This window comes from Glycine soja, chromosome 15 (assembly GCF_004193775.1).
Source record: "Glycine soja cultivar W05 chromosome 15, ASM419377v2, whole genome shotgun sequence".
Taxonomy (NCBI): domain Eukaryota; kingdom Viridiplantae; phylum Streptophyta; class Magnoliopsida; order Fabales; family Fabaceae; genus Glycine; species Glycine soja.
Window position 1 is genome coordinate 14124800 of NC_041016.1, and position 23913 is coordinate 14148712.

Consider the following 23913-nt stretch of genomic DNA (forward strand, 5'->3'; position numbering starts at 1 on the left):
CTTATAGTGTTGCCAATTTCTTTTTAATTTTTTGGTTTTTTAATTAACTTTGACTTAATTTAATAAAATAATAATCATATTAATGTTTTAATAAGTTTATCCTAAACGTGTCATTTATTTAATTAACGGTAAATAATAATAACATAATGGTTAATGCATAAAAACTAATGAAGAGACTAACAAATATAAAAATCAGAAGACTAAATATTCATTAAAATTGATCGAAATCACAAATTTTAAAAACTAAAAGAATTAAAATTGTAATTTAATTTTTATTTTGTCTTAATTAAATTTTCATACCTAAAAAGTAGGTCGCTTTTAATTTAGTACCTGTCGTTAGTTTTCTTTCATTAAATGATGACATGACAGATAAAATATCATGTTATCAGGCCTTATCAGTGACATCTCAGTGCCACATCATCACCTTTTTTTCCTTCTCTGTCTTACCTTTCTTCCCTTCTCCAACAAAAACTACTATTGCTGCCTACCACCGCCACGATGTCCAACATAAAACAACTCATCTCATTGATCCATCTTATCTCTTAATCAACAACAACAACAACAAAACAAAATCATCAACAAGATTATCAACAACGTAAGCGGATTGAACCGCGTCAAGGAAGGTGGTGTGAATTTGCAAGGATGTTGGTGCGACAAAGATGCAACGACCCGCGTCCAAGCCCAGTCATCGCATGCGCACCGTCACCACCCAGATCCACCTTTGTGTGCGCGCAACAACAATGACCAACCATCACCAATCATTGCATCATTGTGCATAACTCCACCCTCACCACCTCTATCTAGACCCCCCCCCTAACACGTCCAAAACAACATCCCAAGACCAAAAAACATTATCGTTGACGCTCACTTTCACATATTCCTATTTTCTTTGATGTCGACGATGTTGTAGGTGGGGAACAGTTGGGTTGAGAGATTGCAGAAAGAGCAGAAGGGACAGTGCCAGATGCAGAATTGGTAGTCGAGGTGTGCCTTGGGGTTCAAAACAACGTTGCATCAAGAGTAGAGGAGAGAGTCATAAGGGAGAATGGGAGAAATGGAGAAGGGGTTGGGCAACATGGTAGTGGCGGTTGACAACAGTGGTGGTGGTTTTCGTTAGAGAAGGGGAAGAAGGGGAGAAAGGAAAGAAGGATAAGAGGAAGAAGGTGATGACGTGACATTGAGGTGTTAGTGATAAGGCTTGATGACATGACATTCCGTCTCCATGTCATCACTTAATGAAATGAGATTAACGATATGTACTAAATTGAAACAATTTTTTTTAGGTACTTAGTTGAAAAAATAAATGTTAGGTAGTAATATGAAAATGACTTATTTTTCAAATATGAAAAACTTAATTAAGCATTTTTTTACCCGAGTAAGATATGTGCACGTTAGTGTGGGTCATTGTTAAGACTCCCATGATGTGAGACAAAAAATTAATTTCTATTTTTTTATCTTTCCTTATTTGTCCTTAGCTGTTCCTCTCCCCTCCAATTGCTGTAACACCACCAAGAGCACTAGAACAACATTGCCGCTATAGATCGCCCAATAGATAACACACAACAAAGATCTCTTTCTATGCAATTACCTTAGCAAAACTTGCAACTAACACAATGACAACAATCCGTTATTTCATGATCTATTTCTGAACTAGTTACATAGTTGAACGAGAAATTATGTAACGCTCCATGTTTCTGCTGTGTGTTTTGTTTAATAAAAACAAAGAAAGTTGGAGAAGCAAGTGGAAGAGACACTAAACTTGAAGCCACTAATGACAATTCAGTGTTGTTGCTATCTGGTGGAAGAGATAAAGAAAATATGTTTGAATTGCCTTTAAAATTATTATAAATCGTGATGAGGTGAATTAATCTTGATTTTAATCAAATTTTATATATTTGAATTATTTTTAAAATCATAATAGAATATGATGCATAAAATTATGATAAAATTTATTTCTATCATAATTAATTCTACAATAATTAATTTTTGAACGTGTCAATCCAAACAGAGGAGAAAAAAAAGGTAGGTTTGGAGGAGTAGTATGGAATGAGAGCGGAAAAAAGAGAAAGGACAAAAAAGAATAAATCTTAGCCATTAAATTGAAAATAAAAATCTAACGGTTTAGAAGCTGTCTCGCACCGTGGGAGACTTAGGCTAGTGACCCACGGTAGCCTGCGTCCTCTAAGGTATTATTCTTTCCGCGGCAAACTGACATAACCTTTAAAAGTTCAAAGAACCTCCCTCGCCGCCGCGGAACCCTAGCCTCAGCTCCCACGCCGTTCGCCGGAGTATCGGACCTACGCTGTCGCCGGTGAGTTGTTCTTCCACGTTTCCAGACACTTATAATATTGTTTTAACCCAGAAATTATGGAACATTGCACACAAGCCTCACTTCACTTTCAAAATCATCTTCTGTCTTGTTCGATTTCCCCAGACCTAATTTCTCGTTCAATGCCATGGTTTTGAAATTTCAATTCGAAAGTGATTTTTTTTCTCTGTTGCTATATCTATATATACTGTTTGTTAACTACTTTCGGTTCCTATTTTGTTTTTCGCTCACTGACTCTAACACTGCAGGGAAATAATCCACACAAAGGCCTAACGCTATGAAGACGCCACAATCTGCATCTAAATTGAAAAGGTAATACAAATTGTTTTGTTTGTTCTAATTGGAGCTGTCTTTCAGTTATCTGTGCTCGTTGTGATTTTGAGCCTAGTGCGTGTTTGGTTAGCTTATTTTGAAAAAGTATTAGCTTTCGAGAGAAAATTTTAAGAACAAGCAATTATTCCTATAAATATTCTCTTACGAAACTGCACTTATTAGGTTGATTATTAATAGGATCACCTTGTGAAGGCTCTCTTAATTGTATATTCATTATGAAATAAACCTCTTGTTTACTTTCATTACTCTGCCAAGTACCTAACAATGAAAATCAAATTCAAATACTCCTAGTGCATGCTGCAACTTCCTGGCTGTTGCTTTATTTTGGCTTTCATTCAGGTGGGGAATTTTTTTTTTTAAATAAAAGAAATTTAGTTGACTATGAATTCGGTTTAAGTGTGTTTGTCAACTTTTAGTTACAGTGGTCCCTGATAATGTACTCCTTTGTTTAAATGCTTATATATAATTAAATGTTTATCAGGCTCGTAGAGAACTTTGTTTTGTTTTGTCTGGACTCCGGAGTTGATAAAAATTAAAAAAATGCTTTGCTCTCTGCCCCTTTTGCAGGAAAAGGGAAGAAGGTAAAGGTAAGAGAAAAAAAGAAAGGAGGTAACAAGGAGGAAAAAAGGAAAGTTGTTGACGTCCTTGAATCTCATAGCATGCTGGAGAATGACCATGATGAAGGGGAAGGTTAGATTAAACATGTTTTAAAATTACATATTTATGTGGAAGTCAAGAACTTTGATATGTGTGGCAAAGCTTTACTCAGGTTTTCATTGTTTGTTTCTGTTCTGCTAGGCTTTATTATGTGTTCATCATCAGGTTCATAAAGTTTTCTTATTAGCTTTGGCTTTTTATTCTTTAGTTAGATGCTGTACTTGAATTCTATTTTATTTTATAGAAGCTTAAGTAAAATCCTTTTGTCAGTAAATTTAATTATTTGTTTCTGATTGCATGCTTTGCCACTCTTTGACTGATTATTTGTTTTTCTGCAATCTTCCCCTTCTCATTAGCATGAGATAATTCTATAATTGTATTTTTTTCATGAGGCTGTTACTCTTTGTTTTCTTAGGGTTTGACAATGAGTCTCCTAGGAGCAAAGTTGTGGAAAGTTTGTGGCAAGATCCTGATGTCAATGATTCTGGATTAACAGAAGGTTCTGAAACTGAAGAAGATGTTGGGTTTCATTCAGATGAAGAGGATATTGGAATTAATGGCCAACCAATTTCTGAAGATTCATTGCATTTGAGGTCTGTTAATATTAATTATCCTTTATTTATTTTTTCTTTGGTATAGAAGAAGAAATTTCATCTGAGAGAAGAGAAGAGAGAAAAACTAAAATTAGGGGGAAGGATAAGATATCCCTGGAAACAGAGGTATATGTAAAGAAGGGCTAAGAGGCTATTAAATGCGTCTGAACTCTTTTCAATCTCTATTTACATTTTTAATTTTCTTATAACTGGTTTCCATGTTATTATTTTATTAATTGTGCCATTTATAATTTTGACCTCTCTTGCATGTTTTGTGATTTGTTTTGCTATGAATCTGGTTGTTATTGACTAGTTACTTGCCACTGCCAGTGTTGCTTTTTTGTTTTACTTGATCCTTATACACAAATCATATGCATTTTATCTTCTTTTTGCTTTACTTTGTATAGAAGAAGAAATTTCATTTGAGAGAAGAGAAGAGCGAAAAACTAAAATTAGGGGGAAGGATAAGATATCCCTGGAAAAAGAGGTATATATAAAGAAGGGCTAAGTGGCTATTAAATGTGTCTGAACTCTTTTCAATCTCTATGTACATTTTTAATTTTCTTATAACTGGTTTCCATGTTATTATTTTATTAATTGTGCCATTTATAATTTTGACCTCTCTTACATGTTTTGTGATTTGTTTTGCTATGAATCTGGTTATTATTGACTAGTTACTTGCCACTGCCAGTGTTTTTTTTTGTTTTACTTGATCCTTATACATCGATCATATGTATTTTATCTTCTTTTTGCTTGCTCAGTGATCCTTTAATTTGACATTGTTTTTTCTATGCAGCTCTTTCGATTTACATTTGCAACATAATTTATCCAAAGAAGAAATTGACAGCCAAAGGAATAGGAAATTTAGCTGGGAGACTCCAGCTATTGGCATGTCAAATTGCAAGTGGATAGGTGTAGAAGCAAATGACTTTGATGTTTTGATGATGATCATGATGATTTGATGCAAATGATGCAAATGCGCTTTTCAAGTTTAAATTCAAGACAATGATTCAAGAATACAAGACACAAACATCAAGATGATCACTAGTACATTAGGAAGGAAATTCCTAATTGATATAGCAAAAGGTTTGGCCAAGTAATTTATGTTAAAAAGTGTTTTTCAAGAGATTTACTCTCTGGTAATCGATTACCAGAGGATGTAATCGATTATCAGTGGCAAAAAATGTTTACAACAGCTATTAAAAATTTGAATTCAAATTTTAGACTGTGTAATCGATTACACCATATTGATAATCGATTACCAGCAGTTAATAAACGTTTTAATTCAAATTTTAAAACCTGTAATCGATTACACAAATCCTGTAATCGATTACTAGAGGAGATTTTCAGAAAAATATTTCTAAGAGTCACATCTTCTCAAATGGTTTTTACATGACCACCAAAGGTCTATTTATATGTGACTTGGAAACACGAATTGAAAGAGAATTTTCATTGCCCAAAAAGTTTTATCCTCTCAAAAGATTAAGAGAGCTTTTCTGAATTGAAATGTCTTATCCTCTCAAAGATTCCTTGGTCAAACACTTGCATATTCAATAAGGAATTGTGATTGATCTTCATTGTACAATCTATCTCTTTCAAGAGAGATTTCTTCTTCTCTTCTTCTTACTTCTGAAAAGGGATTAAGAGACTGAGGGTCTCTTGTTGTAAAGGATTCCTGAACACAAGGGAAGGGTTGTCCCTGTGTGGTTTAGACTTTGTAAAAGGAGTTTTACAAAGAGAGTGAAAAATCTCAAGTGGGTTGCTTGAGGACTGGACGTAGGCACAGGAAATAGCCGAACCAGTATAAATCAAGTTTGCATTTCTCTCTTCCCTTAAACTTCTTTTATTTATTGCTATTTATCTTTGGCTTGAAAAAAGTTTATTTTGAATTGTCTTTTGAGTAATTCATGTTAAGGGTGCATTGTTAATCTAAAAAGAGAGAGTGAATTTTTAATTGGGGAATAGTTCTTGTTATCTTAATTCAACCCCCCCTTCTTAAGATAACTGAGGCCATTTGTCTAACAGTAGGAACTGGAGAGAACATTTTGGAGGTATTTCATATTATTTATATCCAAGATTTTGAAACAGTGCCACCTCTATGTGAAAATGCAAAAAATGGTACATTTTCATAGCCATTGGCCAATCAGTAGCCATGAAGGAATGGGGGAAGGTTTGGCTCTGGCACACTGCAATGCTACATTTTTTTTATAATGATGGTCTTTCATCACTTTCTTCCCTAAAATTGATAATGCCATCTTAGGTGAGAAAAACCAATTAGATAGAGTAAGGTTACTTTTTAAGTTGATAATTGAGTTTAAGTCGATGTTGTGTTTACTGCCTGCTTGGAGATATTGATTAATTGCCCTTGCAGTTAAAAATAATAAAATGGTCTGTTTCAATTGGAATTGGCATTTTTCCTGTCATTGACATCAACCATATCTTGGCTTTGTTGTAATTTTATATTATGTAAAATGCACACAAATTCAAAATCTTACATTTGCTAATAAAAGATATTTTCATCCTTCAATTTGGTGAAGGCCTTGAGTGCATATTACATCGTTCTCTCTTGCTTTCTTGTTTAGGATTTGGATATCAATTCTTGTCATGGTCTCAAATCAAAGTTGTCCAAGCATTGGATGGATGCTTACAACAGGACATCTGGAGGCAAAGATATTAGTTCACCTAAACAGAAGATGTTTTTCTCCCTTTGTAAGTTGATTTGAAATCATAATGATAAATTACAATGAGCTTTGCACATCTACAATCATAATCATTAAAAGCTTAAATCCTCCCATTTTAGTTTTTTATCCTGAATGTTTGCTTCACTATGGGTGAGTTTAAGATTCTGTTTCTTCTAATATTCTGAAAATTTTACTATTTCTTCTGTTTACTATAAATTTTCTGGTCTGATAGGGAATTACGTTGGTTATAATGTTATATAGGAAAATCACAAAATGCCAAACAAAGAAGCAGCAAATGACTTTTCCACTCTTGATTTTTTTAATCATTTTATGGGCATTGACTTCATGTTGACTTGGTTCCAGGCAGCAGCTACCGGGATATACTTCACTGTAACAAGAGGCCTTTCTATCTCAAAGGCCTTGAAGACACAAGCATCATGGATGCATACATAATGCATTCTGTAAGTATATTTTTCTGTCATTTTATAAAAAATATGGAGTTTGTGAATGTCTTTGACGTAGTGATTATTACACACAGCTCAATCATGTCTTCAGAACTAGAGACTGTGAAAAAAATGATGCCAAACTGACCAAGCTTAAAGAGAATGCTGATAGTGATAGATTTCGAGATCAGTGTTTTACTCGTCCTAAGGTAAATGAGTCTTAATTGTTTCCTTATGATGGATTTTTTTATTATTATAATTGCATTTGCCCCTTCAAATCTTTAATCAGTTTTCTGCAATTTATTTTTCCATGTAGTCCTTACTTTGTCATATGAAATATTTGACTTGTAGAAAACAAACATACATTATTTTTTAATATATTTAATAGATTAATAGATTTGGTATTCCTTGAAATACATATTTTGTCGTGGATTTGATAATACTCTCCCTGTCCCCCGTGTTCTTTGTTGTATGTTTAATTGATCAACATAATATTCCTTTGAAATGGGGGAAAAGGACTTATGGTTCGAATTTAAAAAATGGGGCGACGTCAGGGAGATATTCATCGCAAAGAATAGAAACAGAAATGGGAGGAGATACGGTTTCGTGTGATTCAAAGGGGTTGAAGATGTTCGACAACTTGAGAGGCAGTTGGATAACCTGATTATCAAGGGACTGAAACTGCACGCAAACCTCCCGAAACATGGAAGGGAACGAAAGCTGATAAGGAAAACTACTGTTGCTAATCAACACAACAAAGGACATCGAAGGGATTAGCAGGTAAACCGAGACGAGAACATAGGCAGGATGAAAACAGAACAAACAGTGTGGAACAATGGAGCCTGGAATCAATATCCTTAGTGAAGTACACTACTGGTTTCGTATGCGGAAGCGGTTGCGACAGGTAGCAAGGTGTCAACAAGAGATGGTTCCTGACACATAAACAGGTGATGACGCAACCATCCCACTCGTCTATACAGCTAACGATACCCATCGAATAGAGGACATGGTTCAGTGATGCATGGGTTGGCAGGTTACGAAACTTGACGGCGGTCAATAGATTAGAGGAGGAACTGATGTGGGACGGTGGTGAGGACGTTAGGCCTAAGTACCTTTGTGGTGATATGGTACTACTCATGGGCCTTAGTGATACTAGAGCAGAAGATTTGTGCAGGGAAGAAGACGAAAGTGGCTTGTCCATGTTTCATACATTGGAGAAATGGAGCCCAACCATGAAGTCTGGTTTTAGGTTGGTTTGGGTCCTATGCTGGGGAGTCCCGTTCCACGCATGGGACATGGAAAATATCAAAAAGATTGTGGGGGTGGTGGGTGAAGTGGTCGACATTGATGACGACGCTGCAGACCTCCAACGTTTGGACAGGGCAAGAGTGCTCATTAAGACACCATGGCACCCCACAATTAACCACAAGGTGCTGGTGTCCATTAATGAGGTCGAATACATCATTAACATCGTGGAGGAGACATGCTACAACCCTTGTAGATGCTAATGTAGTACGGACAGCTTCATAGGATCCTCAGAGGAAATATCGTCGAAAGAGAGTGATATGGGGTAGAGTCTGATATCGGAATACAAAACGTATGTCGGAGAGTTTTCGGCGGCAGCCATGGGTGTGGGAGCTGTAGAAAGTGACCAGCACATAAGCGAAGGAGATAACCTATTGTCTGATGGTCAATGTTTTAAACAAAGACCCATGGACAATAGTAAGGACCCTTTGCCAAGTAGACCAATCAACATTAGGCCTAGCAACAACAGTACCAGCCATGGGGTTGAGTCCCTATGTGGTGCTGGCGGACGACACACAGACACCCTGACAAACCTGCTTGGTGATAAGGACAGATACGCAAAAGACGATAGCTGTCAGGAGGTATGGGCAGCAGAGGTTGACGTGGGAATGGGGAATGGTATTGTGGCTGTTGAAGAAAAGAATGAAGACAGAGGTAACAAAGGAAAAAATAGAGAAGAAATGGGCCCACAACTGATCCAGAATTTTGAATTAAAGGGGGAATAGGCACGTGATGGCTTAGAGGACAGAGAAGAAGCTTTGTCTACTACAGGGCCCACAAACAAAAAAAATGAGGAAAGAAAGGGAGACAGAAATCAGATGGTGGGTTGTAACATAAATGGGCCTGATCCTAAGTGGAAGGTATACTCTAGAAATAGGTGGTGTAAAAAGGAAGCTGAACCTAAAAAGACAGAAGGACCCAAAGAAATAATTGAGCCCCAAGATGACCAGCAACAGCAGCAGAACAGGTGGTGCAAAAAGGAAGCTGGACCCAAAGAGACAAATGGACCCAAAGAAACAATTGGGCCTCAAAATGATCAGCAACAGCAGCAGAACAACAACATAGAAAAGGATCCAACTTCCAGTAAAACCAACCACGATACATCCCGAAAGCTAGGGGGTAGCGGATTGAAAGAAATTATAAGCTGGGAGGAAAGGTATGATGATGATTACAACGTAGTTGTTCTACAGTCAGCCAGGAGCCCTACAAAATGTGAGATTGTAAAAGAAGCTGCAAGCAATTGGGATATGGCAAAATATTTGGGAGTCAAATGTTGTATTCAGGAGGACATAATGGTATGCAAGATGATGAGCATGGAAGAAAGGGATAAGGGAGAGGTGCAGAGCAAGGGAAACAGTGCAAAGGATTAATGAAGATCATAACATACAATATAAGGGGGCTGGGGAGGGGGTTAAAGTGGGCCTCAATTAGAAAACTAGTCAAAAAAGAAAGAATAGATATGTTATGTCTACAGGAAACTAAGAGGTAAGTGATAGACAAGAAGGTATGCCAAGCTCTGTGGGGGGATCCTGAGGCTACATGGGAGGTACAGTCAGCATGTAATAGTGCTGGAGGGTTACTATGTATATGGAATGAAGAGACATTCAGGCTAGAAAACAAGTTAATTGGCGATGGTTTCATTTACTTGGAAGGGACATGGAAAGCGGATGGTGCCAGAATCGTGATAGTGAATATATACTCGCCATGTGATGCAATTTTGAAAAGAAACTTTTTGGAAAAGGTCAGACAGATAAGGCATGCAAACATGGGGGGCTTATGGTGCATAATAGGAGATTTCAATTGTATTAGAAGACCCTCAGAAAGAATAGGCACTTGCCAAAGGATGTAGGATGAGGGTATTATGAAGGAATTTAATGAATGGATTGCAGATTTAGAGGTTGAGGATGTGCCTTCTGTGGGAAGAAGATTCACTTGGTACAGACCAAATGGGACAGCCTAAAGCAGATTGGACAAAGTTCATGTATCCTCTGAGTGGTTTGCTAAATGGCAAGGAACTACCCAGCTTATCATGGACCGTAACTTCTCAGATCATTGCCTAATTCTGTTGAGATCTACTTATGCAGATGGGGCCCAAAGCCATTTTGAACTCTGGATTGTTGGTTTGAGGATAAGTCATTTAGGAAGACTGTCCGTGACAGCTGGACATCGAATGATATAAGTGGATGGGGGGTTTCGTTTTAAAAGAAAAGATTAAGAGGTTAAAGCAGAGATTAAAAGTATGGAATAAGTCTCAATTTGGTGATATGCAGCAAAAAATAAGAAGAATAGAGATGGAGATGAACAACTTGGAAATAGAAGGTGAGGACAGACAATTCAATGAGGTAGAGATCAAAAGGTGAAAACAACTGTAGGAGGAATTATGGACAACACTTTCAAATGCATCACTGTTAAGACAAAAGGCAAGGGCTAGGTGGATCAAGGAAGGGGATTGCAATTCCAGATTTTTCCATTTGCTGGTAAACTGGAAACGTAGACACAATATGGTTAGAGGAGTGCTGGTAGATGAGTGCTAGGTAGAGGAGCAGGGTAAAAGAGGAAATCAGACACTTTTTCATGAAAAGATCTGAAGAAATTGAATGGGAGAGGCCTAAATTAGACGGGGTCACTTTTAATGCTATCGGACAGCAACATAATGATCTCCTGATGACACCTTTTGGTGAGGGAGAAGTGAGGGATGCGGTATGGGATTGTGGTAGCGAGAAGAGCCCAATACCGGATGGATTGAATTTCAGGTTCATAAAGGAATTCTGGGATGTTATTAAGCCAGATTTCATGCGATTTCTGGATGAGTTCCATGTCAGCGGAGCTTTTCCGAAGGGAAGCAATGCTTCATTCTTAGCATTGATCCCTAAGGTCCATGAGCCACAGAGTCTGAATGAATACAGACCTAACTCACTAATAGGTTGTCTATATAAAATAGTGGCCAAATTGTTATCTATAAGGCTGAGGAAGGTGCTGCCAGCTATCATAGACGAACGACAAACCGCTTTCATAGAAGACAGACACCTACTCCACAGTTCGGTTATTGCCAATGAAGTCATTGATGAAGCAAAAAGGTGCAGTAAAAGCTGCCTTGTGTTCAAAGTTGATTATGAAAAGGCATATGACTCAGTTTGCTGGAATTTCCTCCTATATATGATGAGGCGGATGGGTTTCTGTACTAAATGGATTTTGAAGGATGCCTGAAATCAACTTCCATTTCTATACTGGTTAATGGGGGCCCAACTACGGAGTTCATTCCTCAAAGAGGTCTTAGGCAAGGAGATCCCCTCGCCCCATTCCTATTCAACATTGTAGCTGGTTTGATGAGAGAAGCACAACAGAAGAATTTGTTTGAAGGATTTAAAGTCGGGAAAAATAATATGGACATCTGCGTACTGTACAGTATGCAAATGACACAGTTTTCTTTGGAACAACAACATGGAAAATGTTAAAGCAATCAAGGTGATGTTGAGGAGCTTTGAGCTGGTGTCAGGACTGAAGATAAACTTTGACAAAAGCAGATTTGGCGCCATCGGGGCAACTGAACAATGGATACTCAATGCTGCTACATACTTAAACTGCAGAGTGTTGTCGGTACCCTTCTCATATTTGGGTATCCACATTGGGGCAAACCCACGGCGTAGTGAGACATGAGATCCAGTTGTCAAAAAATGTGAGAGAAAATTATCAAAGTGGAAACAAAAATATCTTTCTTTTGGAGGAAGGGTGACTCTGATAAAGTCAGTCATGAACTCAATACCTATCTTCTGCCTCCTTTTTCAGGGTGCTGAAGAAAGTGATGGACAAGCTGGTGGGACTACAGAGGTAGTTTTTGTGGGGCGGAAACTCATATCAAAAGAAGATTGCCTGGGTGAATTGGGGTACAGTTTGCTTGGTAAAGGAGAAAGGGGGCTTGGGTATAAGGGATTTGGGGAAGTTTAACTTGGCTTTATTCAGGAAATGGCGCTGGAATTTGTTCAATCATCATGGGGAGCTGTGGGCACAAGTTCTGGAATCAAAGTATGGGAGGTGGAGGAATTTGGATGCAACAAGAAGGTCCATCAGAGAATCTCTTTGGTGGCGAGATCTTAGCTCTGCTTGTAATCTGTTCGAGGGGAGCTGGCTTAAAAATGGGACAAAATGGAAAGTAGGATGTGGATCAAAGGTCTTATTTTGGGAAGATGGATGGTTGGAGGATGGGGTCTCATTTAAGGAGAAGTATCCAAGACTATACCAGATTTCTCAACAACAAAATCAACACATCCAGCAAATGGGCACAATAGCAGATACAGGTTAGGAATGGAAGCTTAAGTGGAGGAGGTTCTTCTTGGAGGCTGAAATAGACGCAGTCGCAAAATTTATGGAAGACTTACAGCGTCTGACGATACATGTGCAGCAACAGGACATGTGGAGTTGGGAGGGAGATTCGTGCGGTAGGTATACAGTGAGAAGTGCTTATGAATTTCTCAATAGGAATTTGTTGTTGGAAAGTCAGGATGAAACGTTTAAAGCACTATGGGAGATAAAAGTCCCAAGTAAAGCCACAATTTTTGCTTGTAGATTGATCAGGGAAAGACTGCCTACAAAGAATAACTTGAGAAAGAGGAATGTGGAAACTAATGATGTCACCTGCCCGTTTTGCAGAAGTCATGATCAGGACAAGGCTCACTTATTCTTCACTTGTGCTAACATCTTGCCACTATGGTGGGAATCGCGATCATGGGTAAATGTAGTGGGTGCTTTTTCGGAAAATCCAAAACAACACTACTACTACAATATCAGTGGACTTAGGCCTCAGAGGTGGCAAACATGGTGGATTGCTTTGACATGTTGTATTTGGAAGCATAGGAATAGGATGATCTTCCTAAATGAAAGTTTCAACAGTCATAACGTGATGGAGGATGCTCTATTTTATTGCTGGACCTGACTTAAAAATCTGGAGAAAGGATTTGATATCCTGTTTCACTCATGGTCCAGTAACATTAGGGATAGTTTTGTCTTGAGGGGGGATAGTTTCTATAATACAAGTTAGGCTGGATGGGTACCTAGCGGTTAGCCAGATCTTTGGTGACCTAATTCAGGTTGGTTAGCATGTATTAGGTCACCACAGTTCTGCACCTTGCAAATGCTAGGATGTATATACAACAGTACTGCTTGTACTATCTTTAATATTCTATATAATATATATATACTTTTGGTGATTTTAAAAAAAAAGTATTCCTTTGAAATGGACTTTAAGTTAGACGTAAGCTTCTATTTAAGAAATGTTAAGCAAATTTTATTTATCTTTTTTCTTTCTGTTTCGTGCTCTAGGTATTGATAAACTCAGTATTCCTTTGAAATGAACTTTTAAGTTAGAAGTAAGCTTCTATTTAAGAAATGCTAAGCATATTCTATGTATCTTTTTTCTGTTTCATGCTCTAGGTTTTAATTTTATTGCCATTGGCAAGTATTGTGTACCGTGTTGTGAAGAGGCTTATACAGCTTACACCTTCTGCCTACATGGTATGTTGATTTTCTCTCTTTCTAGTTTACATTTGAATGTTATGTTTCCTCTTTGTACTCATTGGGTGTAATTGTGTTATAAGTGACTTCTAAAGAAATCCAATTAATTTTTAGAAAATAAAGGTTACAAAGTTATCATTTGTTTCCTTCTATTTAAGATTATTTTTGTCATATTATTATTATTAGTTGTCATCATCGTCGTTGTTTATGTAATTTGGAAAAGGCTAGCTATGGTTACATTGGGTTGATCCAGAATGTGAGAAGGTGAACAAATTTTTATATAGTGTATATAACTCCAATTGACATTATTGATTTTAATGCATATCAAATTCCCTGGGTAGTGAAATTCTAAGACCATCAATAGATGTAGTTGTTGAACCTTCATTTGAACTTTGTAGGCTGAAATGATTGGTGCTACACGTAACTTTCAACTCAAGTTTTTGCCTGTTGACTCATTGTTGCTAGTGTTACTTATTAATATTATCCATCTTATTGTATTGCATTGCATTTTCCTTGAGTAAGATAAACAATTCTGTAGGTCCTTTTTGATAATTGTGTTTTTGTTAGGTCAATGTTGAACATATGGATCGTTTTTCCACTAAATTTGGAAGTGAAGAACATAAAGGTGATATAGAAAATGGCAAAGAGTCTGAAAATGCAAAACCTCACAAGTCTTCCAAAGTGGCGGACTTTCAAATACTTTTTGGTGGTAATAATGAGGATGACTTTATGATTGGCATCAAATTTACTAGGTAATTATACTCTATTACTCTAATGGTGTAGCAGTTTGTCCTCCGATGTTATTTGTGGTCATTTTTTCAATTGGTGAATGGTGGATGCCAGGGATTGATGTGGGCACTGTTGGGGTTCCAAACAACAACAAAAGCCTTATCCCACTGGGCAAGGTTGGCTACATGGGTCACTTTATGACATTCAGCTCGGTTAAAGACAAAATCTTTAGAGATATTATTTTCCATGAGGTCTCTCTTATCAGCTTCTCCCAATGTCATTCTTGGTCTCTTATTTCCTGTATTAGTACACTGCTTAGTTACATACTTACATAGTTACATGTATGCCATATTACTATACTATCTCGACAACCCATGGGAAGCTGCTTTTATTGAACTGTATTAATTGTAACTTGCAATATGAGATGATATTTCTGTGGTAATGTAAGTTTTATGCTTCATTCTGTGCAGGAAGACAGTCAAGTTGTTTAGTGATTTCCATACCTCTGACATTATCATTGCTTTAGCACTTTGCTTGGTTAATGTAAGCAGCTTTTTTCCCCTCATTTATTTTTGTTTCTTTTATTCATATTTGATTCTAGAGATTTCTTTTTGCTCCCTTTAGATTAAATTTACAGTTTTGTGATTGATCAATCAAGTTTCCCTTATATTTTGGTTGGACAGTTATTATTTTGTTTATTTATTTATTTTTAATGAAGAAATTATATTAATACAGATTACTAGTACCAAGGCATAGGGTAAGACATCTTCTTCAAGGAAACAAGGGTGAATATCTGAGTATAACTCCTTACTCTGTAATTACAAAGAGTAAAGGAGTTATACACGCACAGAATAAAAATCCCGAAGTAGAGAAAGTCTAAAAAAAAGGAGAGGAGTATGTTACATACCATGAGCAGAAAATATCTGTGTTAATATTCTATTATAATGTCTTTTTCCTTTAAAATTTGCTAATTACTACATCTCATGTCATTTCTTCTTTGAGCATGTTACTCTCGAAATGAAACCATTGCCATGTTACCATCAACATTTCCTATGGCAACAAAATCAGATGCTTATGTAATTCTGCTGAATCTTTTTATAAATGTATTACTTATATATTCTAACACCAGTTTGTTCAATATTTTAGAAAATTGAAGAGGCTGGGAGTAATAAGGAAAAAGATGTAGATTTTCTTTCTTCCTTAGAGGTAAGTTACCCTACTTGTGAATGTTATAGATCATAAAAACCTATCTCAATATGTAGTGTAGTTACCCTGCATATGGGTCAAGAATATAAAGTTGACAAAGTATGTATTATTTATCCTAAACAGGTTCTGATCATTGATCATGCAGATGTGACATCAATGCAGGTCTGTAGTGATCTTCCTTTAAATTACTATAACAGATTGATTTCCCCATTATTTTGACTACAATATGAATGTTGCTTCTCATTATTGTTGAAAATTTGCCAGAATTGGTATCATGTGCATACAGTTATTGAACACTTGAACCGCTTACCATCTAAGCAGCCTGGAACAGATGTAATGCGCATTAGACCATGGTACATTTTATAGTAACCTTTCTGTGTTGAAGTTGGTTTTCCTTGTGTTTTTGGCCCTAGATTGGTGTTAACGTTGTTCAATTTTCTTTAGGTATAACTCTGCCCAGAAATTTTGAGATTTGTATGTTTGTATCTTTTTTTAGGTATCTTGATGATCATTCCAGATTTTACAGGCAAACAGTAATACTGGGTTTTTATTCAAATCCAGGTAATGAGCCTTCCTTCTTGTAGCCATGTCTTTTGAGAACAAATATACATTATTGTTTTGCATTTACCTCTTTTAGAGAGAGCTAGATGTTATCTGTTGAACATATGCACTTGCATTCTTTTTCCTTTTATTCTGTTTAGTAAATGGGGCATTGGTGAAATTTTGGTTTTTGAATTTGCCTTTTATGTTAGAGTGATTTGATCTATTTGCATTAGCATGTGAGATTGATATAGATTTGATCTATTTATATTTACATTTTACATTTTAAATTGCAATCATCATGGTATCTATTTCCTATAACGTTGGTGAAATTTTAGTTTTGGAATTTGCCTTTTCAGAAAGATGGTTGGTAAACCTATGCTCCATTTCACCTTATATGGCTGCTGAGTTATAACTAGAGTTTGTCATTGAATCCATCTTTTGTGCACTATTGAAACACAGCCAGGTCTATTATAACCTCTGCATTTCCATGTTGCAGATGTAAATGCTTCATTCAATCATCAGTGCCTTAATTATGAAGGGAAGGTATGTAACATTTCTGGTTGGTGATTGCACTGCCTTGCTTTTTTATAGATTCAAGGTTTGTGCACTGTTACCAACTATTGGTTATGGCAGTGCCATTACACTATCGGTCTCTTCACTGGATTTTAGTAGAACTGCAATTTTCCATCAATGGCATTGTGCTTTTCACCATTCTTCTTTTGGCGGCTGAAACTGCCAGTACACTGGCAGATATGATGGAGGATGGCCGAATGATATGATTGAATTTAATCTTTTTTGTCTTTTTTTTTTAAATTCCAATATTTTAGGGATTTGCTAATAGGAAGCTGCATCCCAATCATGGAGGGCTTAAAGATGTATCATGACTAAAAAGTTCTAACTGTATTAGAATGTCTTCAAATTTCCCTGCTCTTTTAGCCTTTTTTTATGGAGGCATTGTTGATACGCCTTGTGAAATGAAAACTGCAATCAAAATGTGTGCATGCATGTTTGTGTCCCCTCCCTGAAGCATTTACACCAAACAAAATTATTTTTTTTATTTTAAAATATTTCAGTGATCAGTATTTTTATTTGATATCTGCAGGTGAAATTGATCAATGAATGTAAAGGTGTCTTACATAAAGTGCTACCCAAGATACGACAAGTAATCTTTTTTAATATTGCTAGCTGCTTAATAAATAATCTTCATTTGGTCCTATACTATTGTGATGCAGTCAAGGTCTAAAGATAATGCGTAATGTTTTAGATGGGAAGCGAACCGATTGGGTCTATATGCTTTCTGAAAGTGTAATTGATAATTTATTACACTTCAATTTCCTTGGATCTTATTACTAGTAGACAGTACACAGGAAGAATATTCGTTGTTGTATTATTAGTTTAATACTAGACAGTACATGAGATAAATGAGTCAGCAATAATATTATCTACCTTACTATATATTTTATTGTTGTTATGCTATATTTTCTGCTTGTAAATGCAAAAGAAATAATATTTTTCAGGATGACTTTATTTTGTCTGTAATTCATTAGGAATGACTGTAATATTAACGATTCACAAATTAGCATATTTTCATGGACGTCCAATAATGTGAAATGTAGGGTGCTGCTCATAATATACTCTCACTTGTTTCAAGGAACTGCAAACAAACTAATGGGTCTTGTTATGATTTTGTTTGTTTGATATACTAGTGTTCCATCATTATTATTTTTTCTTCATTATTGAGATCAGGCAATTCAGTTTTGTGTTTTGTGTTATCAATTTTTATATTTATTCAGATTTATCACTGTAGGTTTGTGCCTTACTCTAATATTGAGCTAATACTTTATCTAATTCTTGAACCCTGTAGATTTATGAACGATTTAATGTAGACTCTATAGTAGAAGCTGATGATGCCCGATTTGATTATTTTGTTAAAAAGGTATGTAATTTGTATTTGTGATCTTGAAAATATTATGTTATGTTGAAGTGGTTTTGAATAACTTACTGTCCATTCTATCTGTGAGAATTTCATGTCATAGGTGTTCTTTCTTGACTAATTTGGCTCAAGCCGGATTTTAAATGAACATTAGAGTGAAAAAAGTTACTCAAGTAAGCATGGATGGCAAAATTTAATCTGGACATCCACAGTTACTAAAATTATGAGGTTCATTTTTGTAGCTGCATAATTGCAATTTTATGATGACACATTGTCCAAGTCGTGTCTCCCTGATGACCAATGAATATATTTTTGCTACATGCTCTTCTCATTTAATCACTTACATTCTAATTCATTTCAACCCAAAGACATCTTTCTTCCACCATTACTTTTATGAGCTGTAGGAATGTATATAATATGATTTTTTTAAACTCAATCTTAGGTTTCCAAATAGGCCACAATGGCAGTGAACTGGTTTTATCTTTAAATGTAAATTTATGATTTCTTGTACCAGTATTTAACTAGTTATTAATTTAGCCATGATTGGGGTAAGTAAGAATAGAGTCTCTCTGACTTTTAACTCAAGTCAGCTAATTGTTTTTAACTCGTGGCATTGAGTTAATACTGCAGTTTAAAAATAAGTCATGTAATAAAAAATGATATAAAGAAAATAGTAATAAAAGTTGGTTTTGCTTTTAATTGCAATTGTCCATGTAATTATTGACATTAGAGTACTATTGCTTTTTATCTTTGGTCTTTAACGAGCCGAATGACGTCATGTGATTCCCTGTAGTTAAGTCAACCACATCTAAGTGGGAATGTGGGATTAAGCTTTGTTGTTTTTATTCTTGCTTAGCTCTGCCTTTGACATCTTATTGGAGATATTATATGTCATCTAGCAAAAACATTTATGTTTTATTTGGTCATTGTAAATAAAATACAACTTTTATTTGTATTCAAAATAAGAAGCTACCTTGGTGGAGATCCTCAACAGTAGTGATGTCACTAATGAATAATTATGTCTTTTATTGGATTATAAAATTTGTTATTAGACAGTTGCTTTTAAGGATGTAGTTGGTGACATTATAGAGAGAAATATGTTATTTAACTATAATTTTTTCCCTGCTTGTCAAATGTCCTTATTATTTGTGTTTAAGAATGATTCATCCTTGGTCAATTACTAAAGCTTATCTTGGTATAAGTGTTGTCTATTTTATGCATATCATTTTGCTGACTTCATCTGCTTAGAAATTGTGAACACAATTTTTCTGTTGAATTTCTTTAAATAAGTGCCTTAGGACAGTCCAAACAGTATTAACAATTATGTGTTCGTTATTACAAATTTTTGACAATTGGGTCATTTAAATAATGTCAATCATTCTTTTCTTGCAGGTTTTACCCAGAATAAATGATTTAGATCAGGTTACTTTTTTAAAAAACTTCCATATTTTTTTTTAGCTTTAATGCATGTGATAATTTAATTTCATACTCTAAATTTTTGGTTTTCTTTGATGTAGGGAGGGACCATGTTGTTTACCAATTCTTATTTTGAATTTATTCGAATCCGAAATTTTTTGAAGTCACAAAATGCCTCCTTTTGTCTGCTTGGGGAGTAACAATCCATGTCCATTATTATGTCATTAGTTGAATGTGATTATTTGATACTAGTGATTTTTTCTAAATTCATATTAGGTAGTTCTTATGTTGCATTTTGATTTATGAGTGGTCTTTTTTGTTAATTTAGGTATACAACCCAAAGTGATATTTCTCGTGCGCGTGTTTGTTTCTATGAAGGAAAAAGAAAAATTTTGGTTTACACTGAGAGATCTCACTTTTACCACAGATATAAGGTTGTATAGATTGAAATAATCTATTTTTCCCTCTCTTTCATCCTTCCCTGTCGTTTTTGCCTCTGGTATTTAATAGCTTGTATGCTTTGTAAAAAAATAAAAATGAATATACTTGGTTCTGGTCATTTGTCTAGTTAATGGGATGCAGTAACTTAAATGCTGAAGAGTTAAATATATAATTTAGTTCTGAAAGTGACAATTTGTGTTGTTGTCCCTGGAAATTTTGTCTATACAAATTAGTCTTGATAGGTGAACTTGTATACAAATTGACAACTTGATAGGATAAACTTGTTAGCAAGTTAATAACTTTTAGCCATAAGGACCAATTTTCTTGCAGACATGCACTTTTAGGGATGAAAGCAACTTATCTCTCAGGAACCATTTTATATTTTTAATGAACTGTTGAAATTGATTTTTTAGAATGAGAATCATATTACACAAAATAAACAATTTAAATCAGTTAGGACTATGTATACTATAGACTGAAGTGTTCATGATTGAGTATTGACCATTACAGAAAATTGTGTAAGCATAGTTTATGTTTGATCACTGAAGTTATGACTGATATGGGGTGTTATTATCCTCTGCTTTCATATTTTTATTCATACTAAATATCAACATATTTAGTTTATTTCTTGATGACAGATTCGTGGGGTTCAGAATTTAATCATTTATTCACTCCCAGAGAGGAAGGAGTTTTACCCTGAGGTAAGTTGGCTTGTAAAGTCAAATATTTTTTTCCTTTCACTCATAAAGAATACACTAAAGGATTATAAAACTGATGAAATAGTCTTTCCATGGCTACAAAGATGTTAAATGAAAGAAATAAGAAAATAATCTGTCAGAACAATCTAGTCCTATTGCACTGTCAACCTTGGAAAACTAAAAAGTCCAATATGCATAATCACATAAGGAAGCTAAGGAAACAAGCCTTTCCCACAAAAGGTGGAGAGGGATACTTTTATGGCTAAAAGTTTTGGAATTATGCTCCAGTACAATCAACAGACTCCAAAAAAGCACAACCAAAAAATGCCTCATTAGTTTATTGTTCTTTCTCTACTGTTTCTATAGCATATGCACTTCTTCAAATTTATTGTTTATGATTTCTTTTAAATTTGCATCAGATGTTATTCTTATGTTGTTATGAGTGACACTGAAAACTTAATGTAGATTAATCTTTTTTATCCTGTTGCAGATTGTGAATATGCTTGATGGGTCTGACAATATGACATGCACTGCTCTTTTTTCCTACCTTGACAAGCTTCGGGTAATACTTTATTCTCTTTGATGTCCCTTTATATTGTGTTACTTGCTGGAATGTGGTTTCTGTGGGTTTATATATGTACTTGCTTGGAAAAATGATTGGTAAAGATTGTGATTTAATGGCTTGGTATATTATGGCTTCCCAGTTTCTTACTGCTAGATAATAATAGATGGGCTTTTTCACCAGCACAGCTCAACTGACTTTGCTTATCTAGAGCTATCTGCTTTTTTTTTTTTTTAAGAAAAAACTTTCATTGACAAACTGCAGATTTTTTCTTTAACTTGTATAATTGCTTACACCATCTGGATATTTTCTCATACACAACATTTTTAGATTGTAACATTAATGGCATGGTAGGGCTTATGGAGTTTATATTTGCACACCTTTGGAAAAGGGAAAGAGAATTGATATTATGTTGATGTAATTAGCTTTGTTAAAAGGATGGTGCTCTTAATAGTTAATTGAATAAGTAATTTATTGGTCTTTCTCAGTGATTGACTATTCCTGCTGCAAATTAAAATTTTTACGTGTAGTGTTATTCTGGGAATGTGGGAAGCTGTATATTTTGACTTTTTGAGGTGATTGACATTTCGTGTCTTTTGCAGTATTTGTTAATAATATATACTAGGGCTCCTGTAATCTTGTTTTCATTTTTGCTCTTTCTCATCATAATTGTTAATTGCATTATACTCCTATCTTTTTTGGATTACATTTCAGCTGGAAAGAATTGTTGGAACTACTCCAGCCAAAAGGATGGTGGTTGCGGAGAAAGGTGTTTTTGTTTTCTGCCATTAGAATTCTGCCAAGACAACCATGTGAATTAACTTGGGTCCGTGGCAGTGGCATCATGGATTAGTATATGTGACCATGGATGCCAAGAGGCTCTTGAAAACGATTTTGACGAGAAGATGAGTGGAAAAATAGTTTTGCCGAGGATGCTTATGAGTGGAAAATAGTCTATAGAACAAAAATCACGGAGGAAAACTCTTTGGGTTGGTTTTGTATTGTATTAGTCCCCGCACCCCAAGCGAATTCAGTTTAATTTAATGATAGAACTGTAAATTTTAAAGGGGATATATTTTAATGATAGCAAGCATTCTAAAAACTCTTTGGGTTGCTCTTGAACGAGTTTTTTCTCAATGGAAATTATTCTCTTAATGCGGTGCTTCTCTATTTTAAAAGGTATAAAAGTGGCCTTTTATAGACGGGAACGGATAAGGGAGATAAAAATTTGAGTAAATAATCACTTTTGTTCTTTAATGTGTAATTCGCTGGCAAATGCGTGTCTGAAAGATGAAAATATAAAATTTAGTTCCAAAAAGGATAAAAAGTGTGACAAATATATTCGGTCGTTAACTTTTATCAATCACCATTAATAAAATAACGTACGTGTTATAGAAGAATGAATTTGTCACTGAAATGATTGTCAATTGGTCATTTCGAATTGTCAGTATAGAGACATATTTGTCATATAATAATTTTTTGATTTTTCATCTTCCTACTTTGTTTATAAATGTGTCCCTGAAAAATAAAAATAAAAAATTTAGTTCTGAAAAGTGTAAAAAGTGTGATAAATATATCCAGACGTTAATAGTAGATTGTGACTAATTATAATTTGGAAAAATTTATACTAATTGCAACAATTTTTTTAACAAACTCATAAATTAAATTGAGTCTAAAAGAAAAAAGAATACTAGTTTTATAAACTCATAAATAACTTTTTTTATACTCTCATGCTTGATGAAAGATTTAAGTAAAAAAATGTTTATTGTAGTTAAATTAGATCCATGAATAATTTTTAGGAAAAATTACAATTGTATTGACACTTTTAATTTGTAAAAAATACTCACCTCCTTGAAATAATCTTTTTTAAGATTATGATTTTTTAAATGATCAGTCAATAAAAAATAATTGTGTATGATAAAAAAAAATTAATTTAAAAATTAACAAACTTTTATTGTAATTTGTAATTTGATGTCGTTGTATATATGAATAGACATTCATATTTTATTATGATAAATTTATTAAAAAAATAATTAAATGTGTTTGATTAAACAGAAATAATGATTTTCTTATTGTTTTACACTAATTTTTTTTTTGTGTTGATAACATTTATCAAGAGTTAACAACCAAATGATTAATTTTTTTTAATTGAAGAAAAGTAAGAAGAACTCGCCAAAACAATAAAAATTCACTTTCATTGATAATATTTTGTCGTAATCATTATAAATTTTTTAAAATTATAATAATTAGTCACAATCTACTATTAACGTCCGGATATATTTATTGTAATTTCTACACTTTCAGGGACTAAATTTTATATTTTCATCTTTGATGAACGTATTTGTCAGCGAAGTGTAAGACGAAAAGTAAAAAAAAAATATTACATGAGAAATATGCTCCTATGCTGACAATTAGATATGACTACGTTAACCATCATTTCAGTGACAAATTCGTCCATCTGTGCCATGTATGATATTTTATCAATAGTGACAGACGGAAGTTAACGATAGGATATATTTGTTGTAATTTTTACACT

The 23913-nt window shown here is 34.7% G+C and overlaps 1 protein-coding gene across 1 annotated transcript; it reads left to right on the forward strand.

Moving 5' to 3' along the window:
* The first annotated feature begins 1045 nt into the window (after nt 1–1045).
* On the forward strand, nt 1046–22492 carry LOC114385851 (U3 small nucleolar RNA-associated protein 25-like). The gene is made up of 24 exons (XM_028345910.1): nt 1046–1112; nt 3230–3352; nt 3735–3912; nt 4709–4824; nt 5941–5963; nt 6495–6621; nt 6957–7054; nt 7132–7245; nt 13769–13849; nt 14417–14601; nt 15049–15121; nt 15725–15784; nt 15908–15946; nt 16049–16137; nt 16281–16345; nt 16824–16870; nt 17430–17489; nt 18192–18263; nt 19653–19682; nt 19778–19872; nt 20005–20110; nt 20756–20818; nt 21306–21377; nt 22092–22492. The coding sequence occupies exons 1-24, from the start codon at nt 1046–1048 to the stop codon at nt 22167–22169; spliced, it is 2061 nt and encodes a 686-aa protein (XP_028201711.1). The 3' UTR covers nt 22170–22492.
* Nucleotides 22493–23913: the final 1421 nt, after the last annotated feature.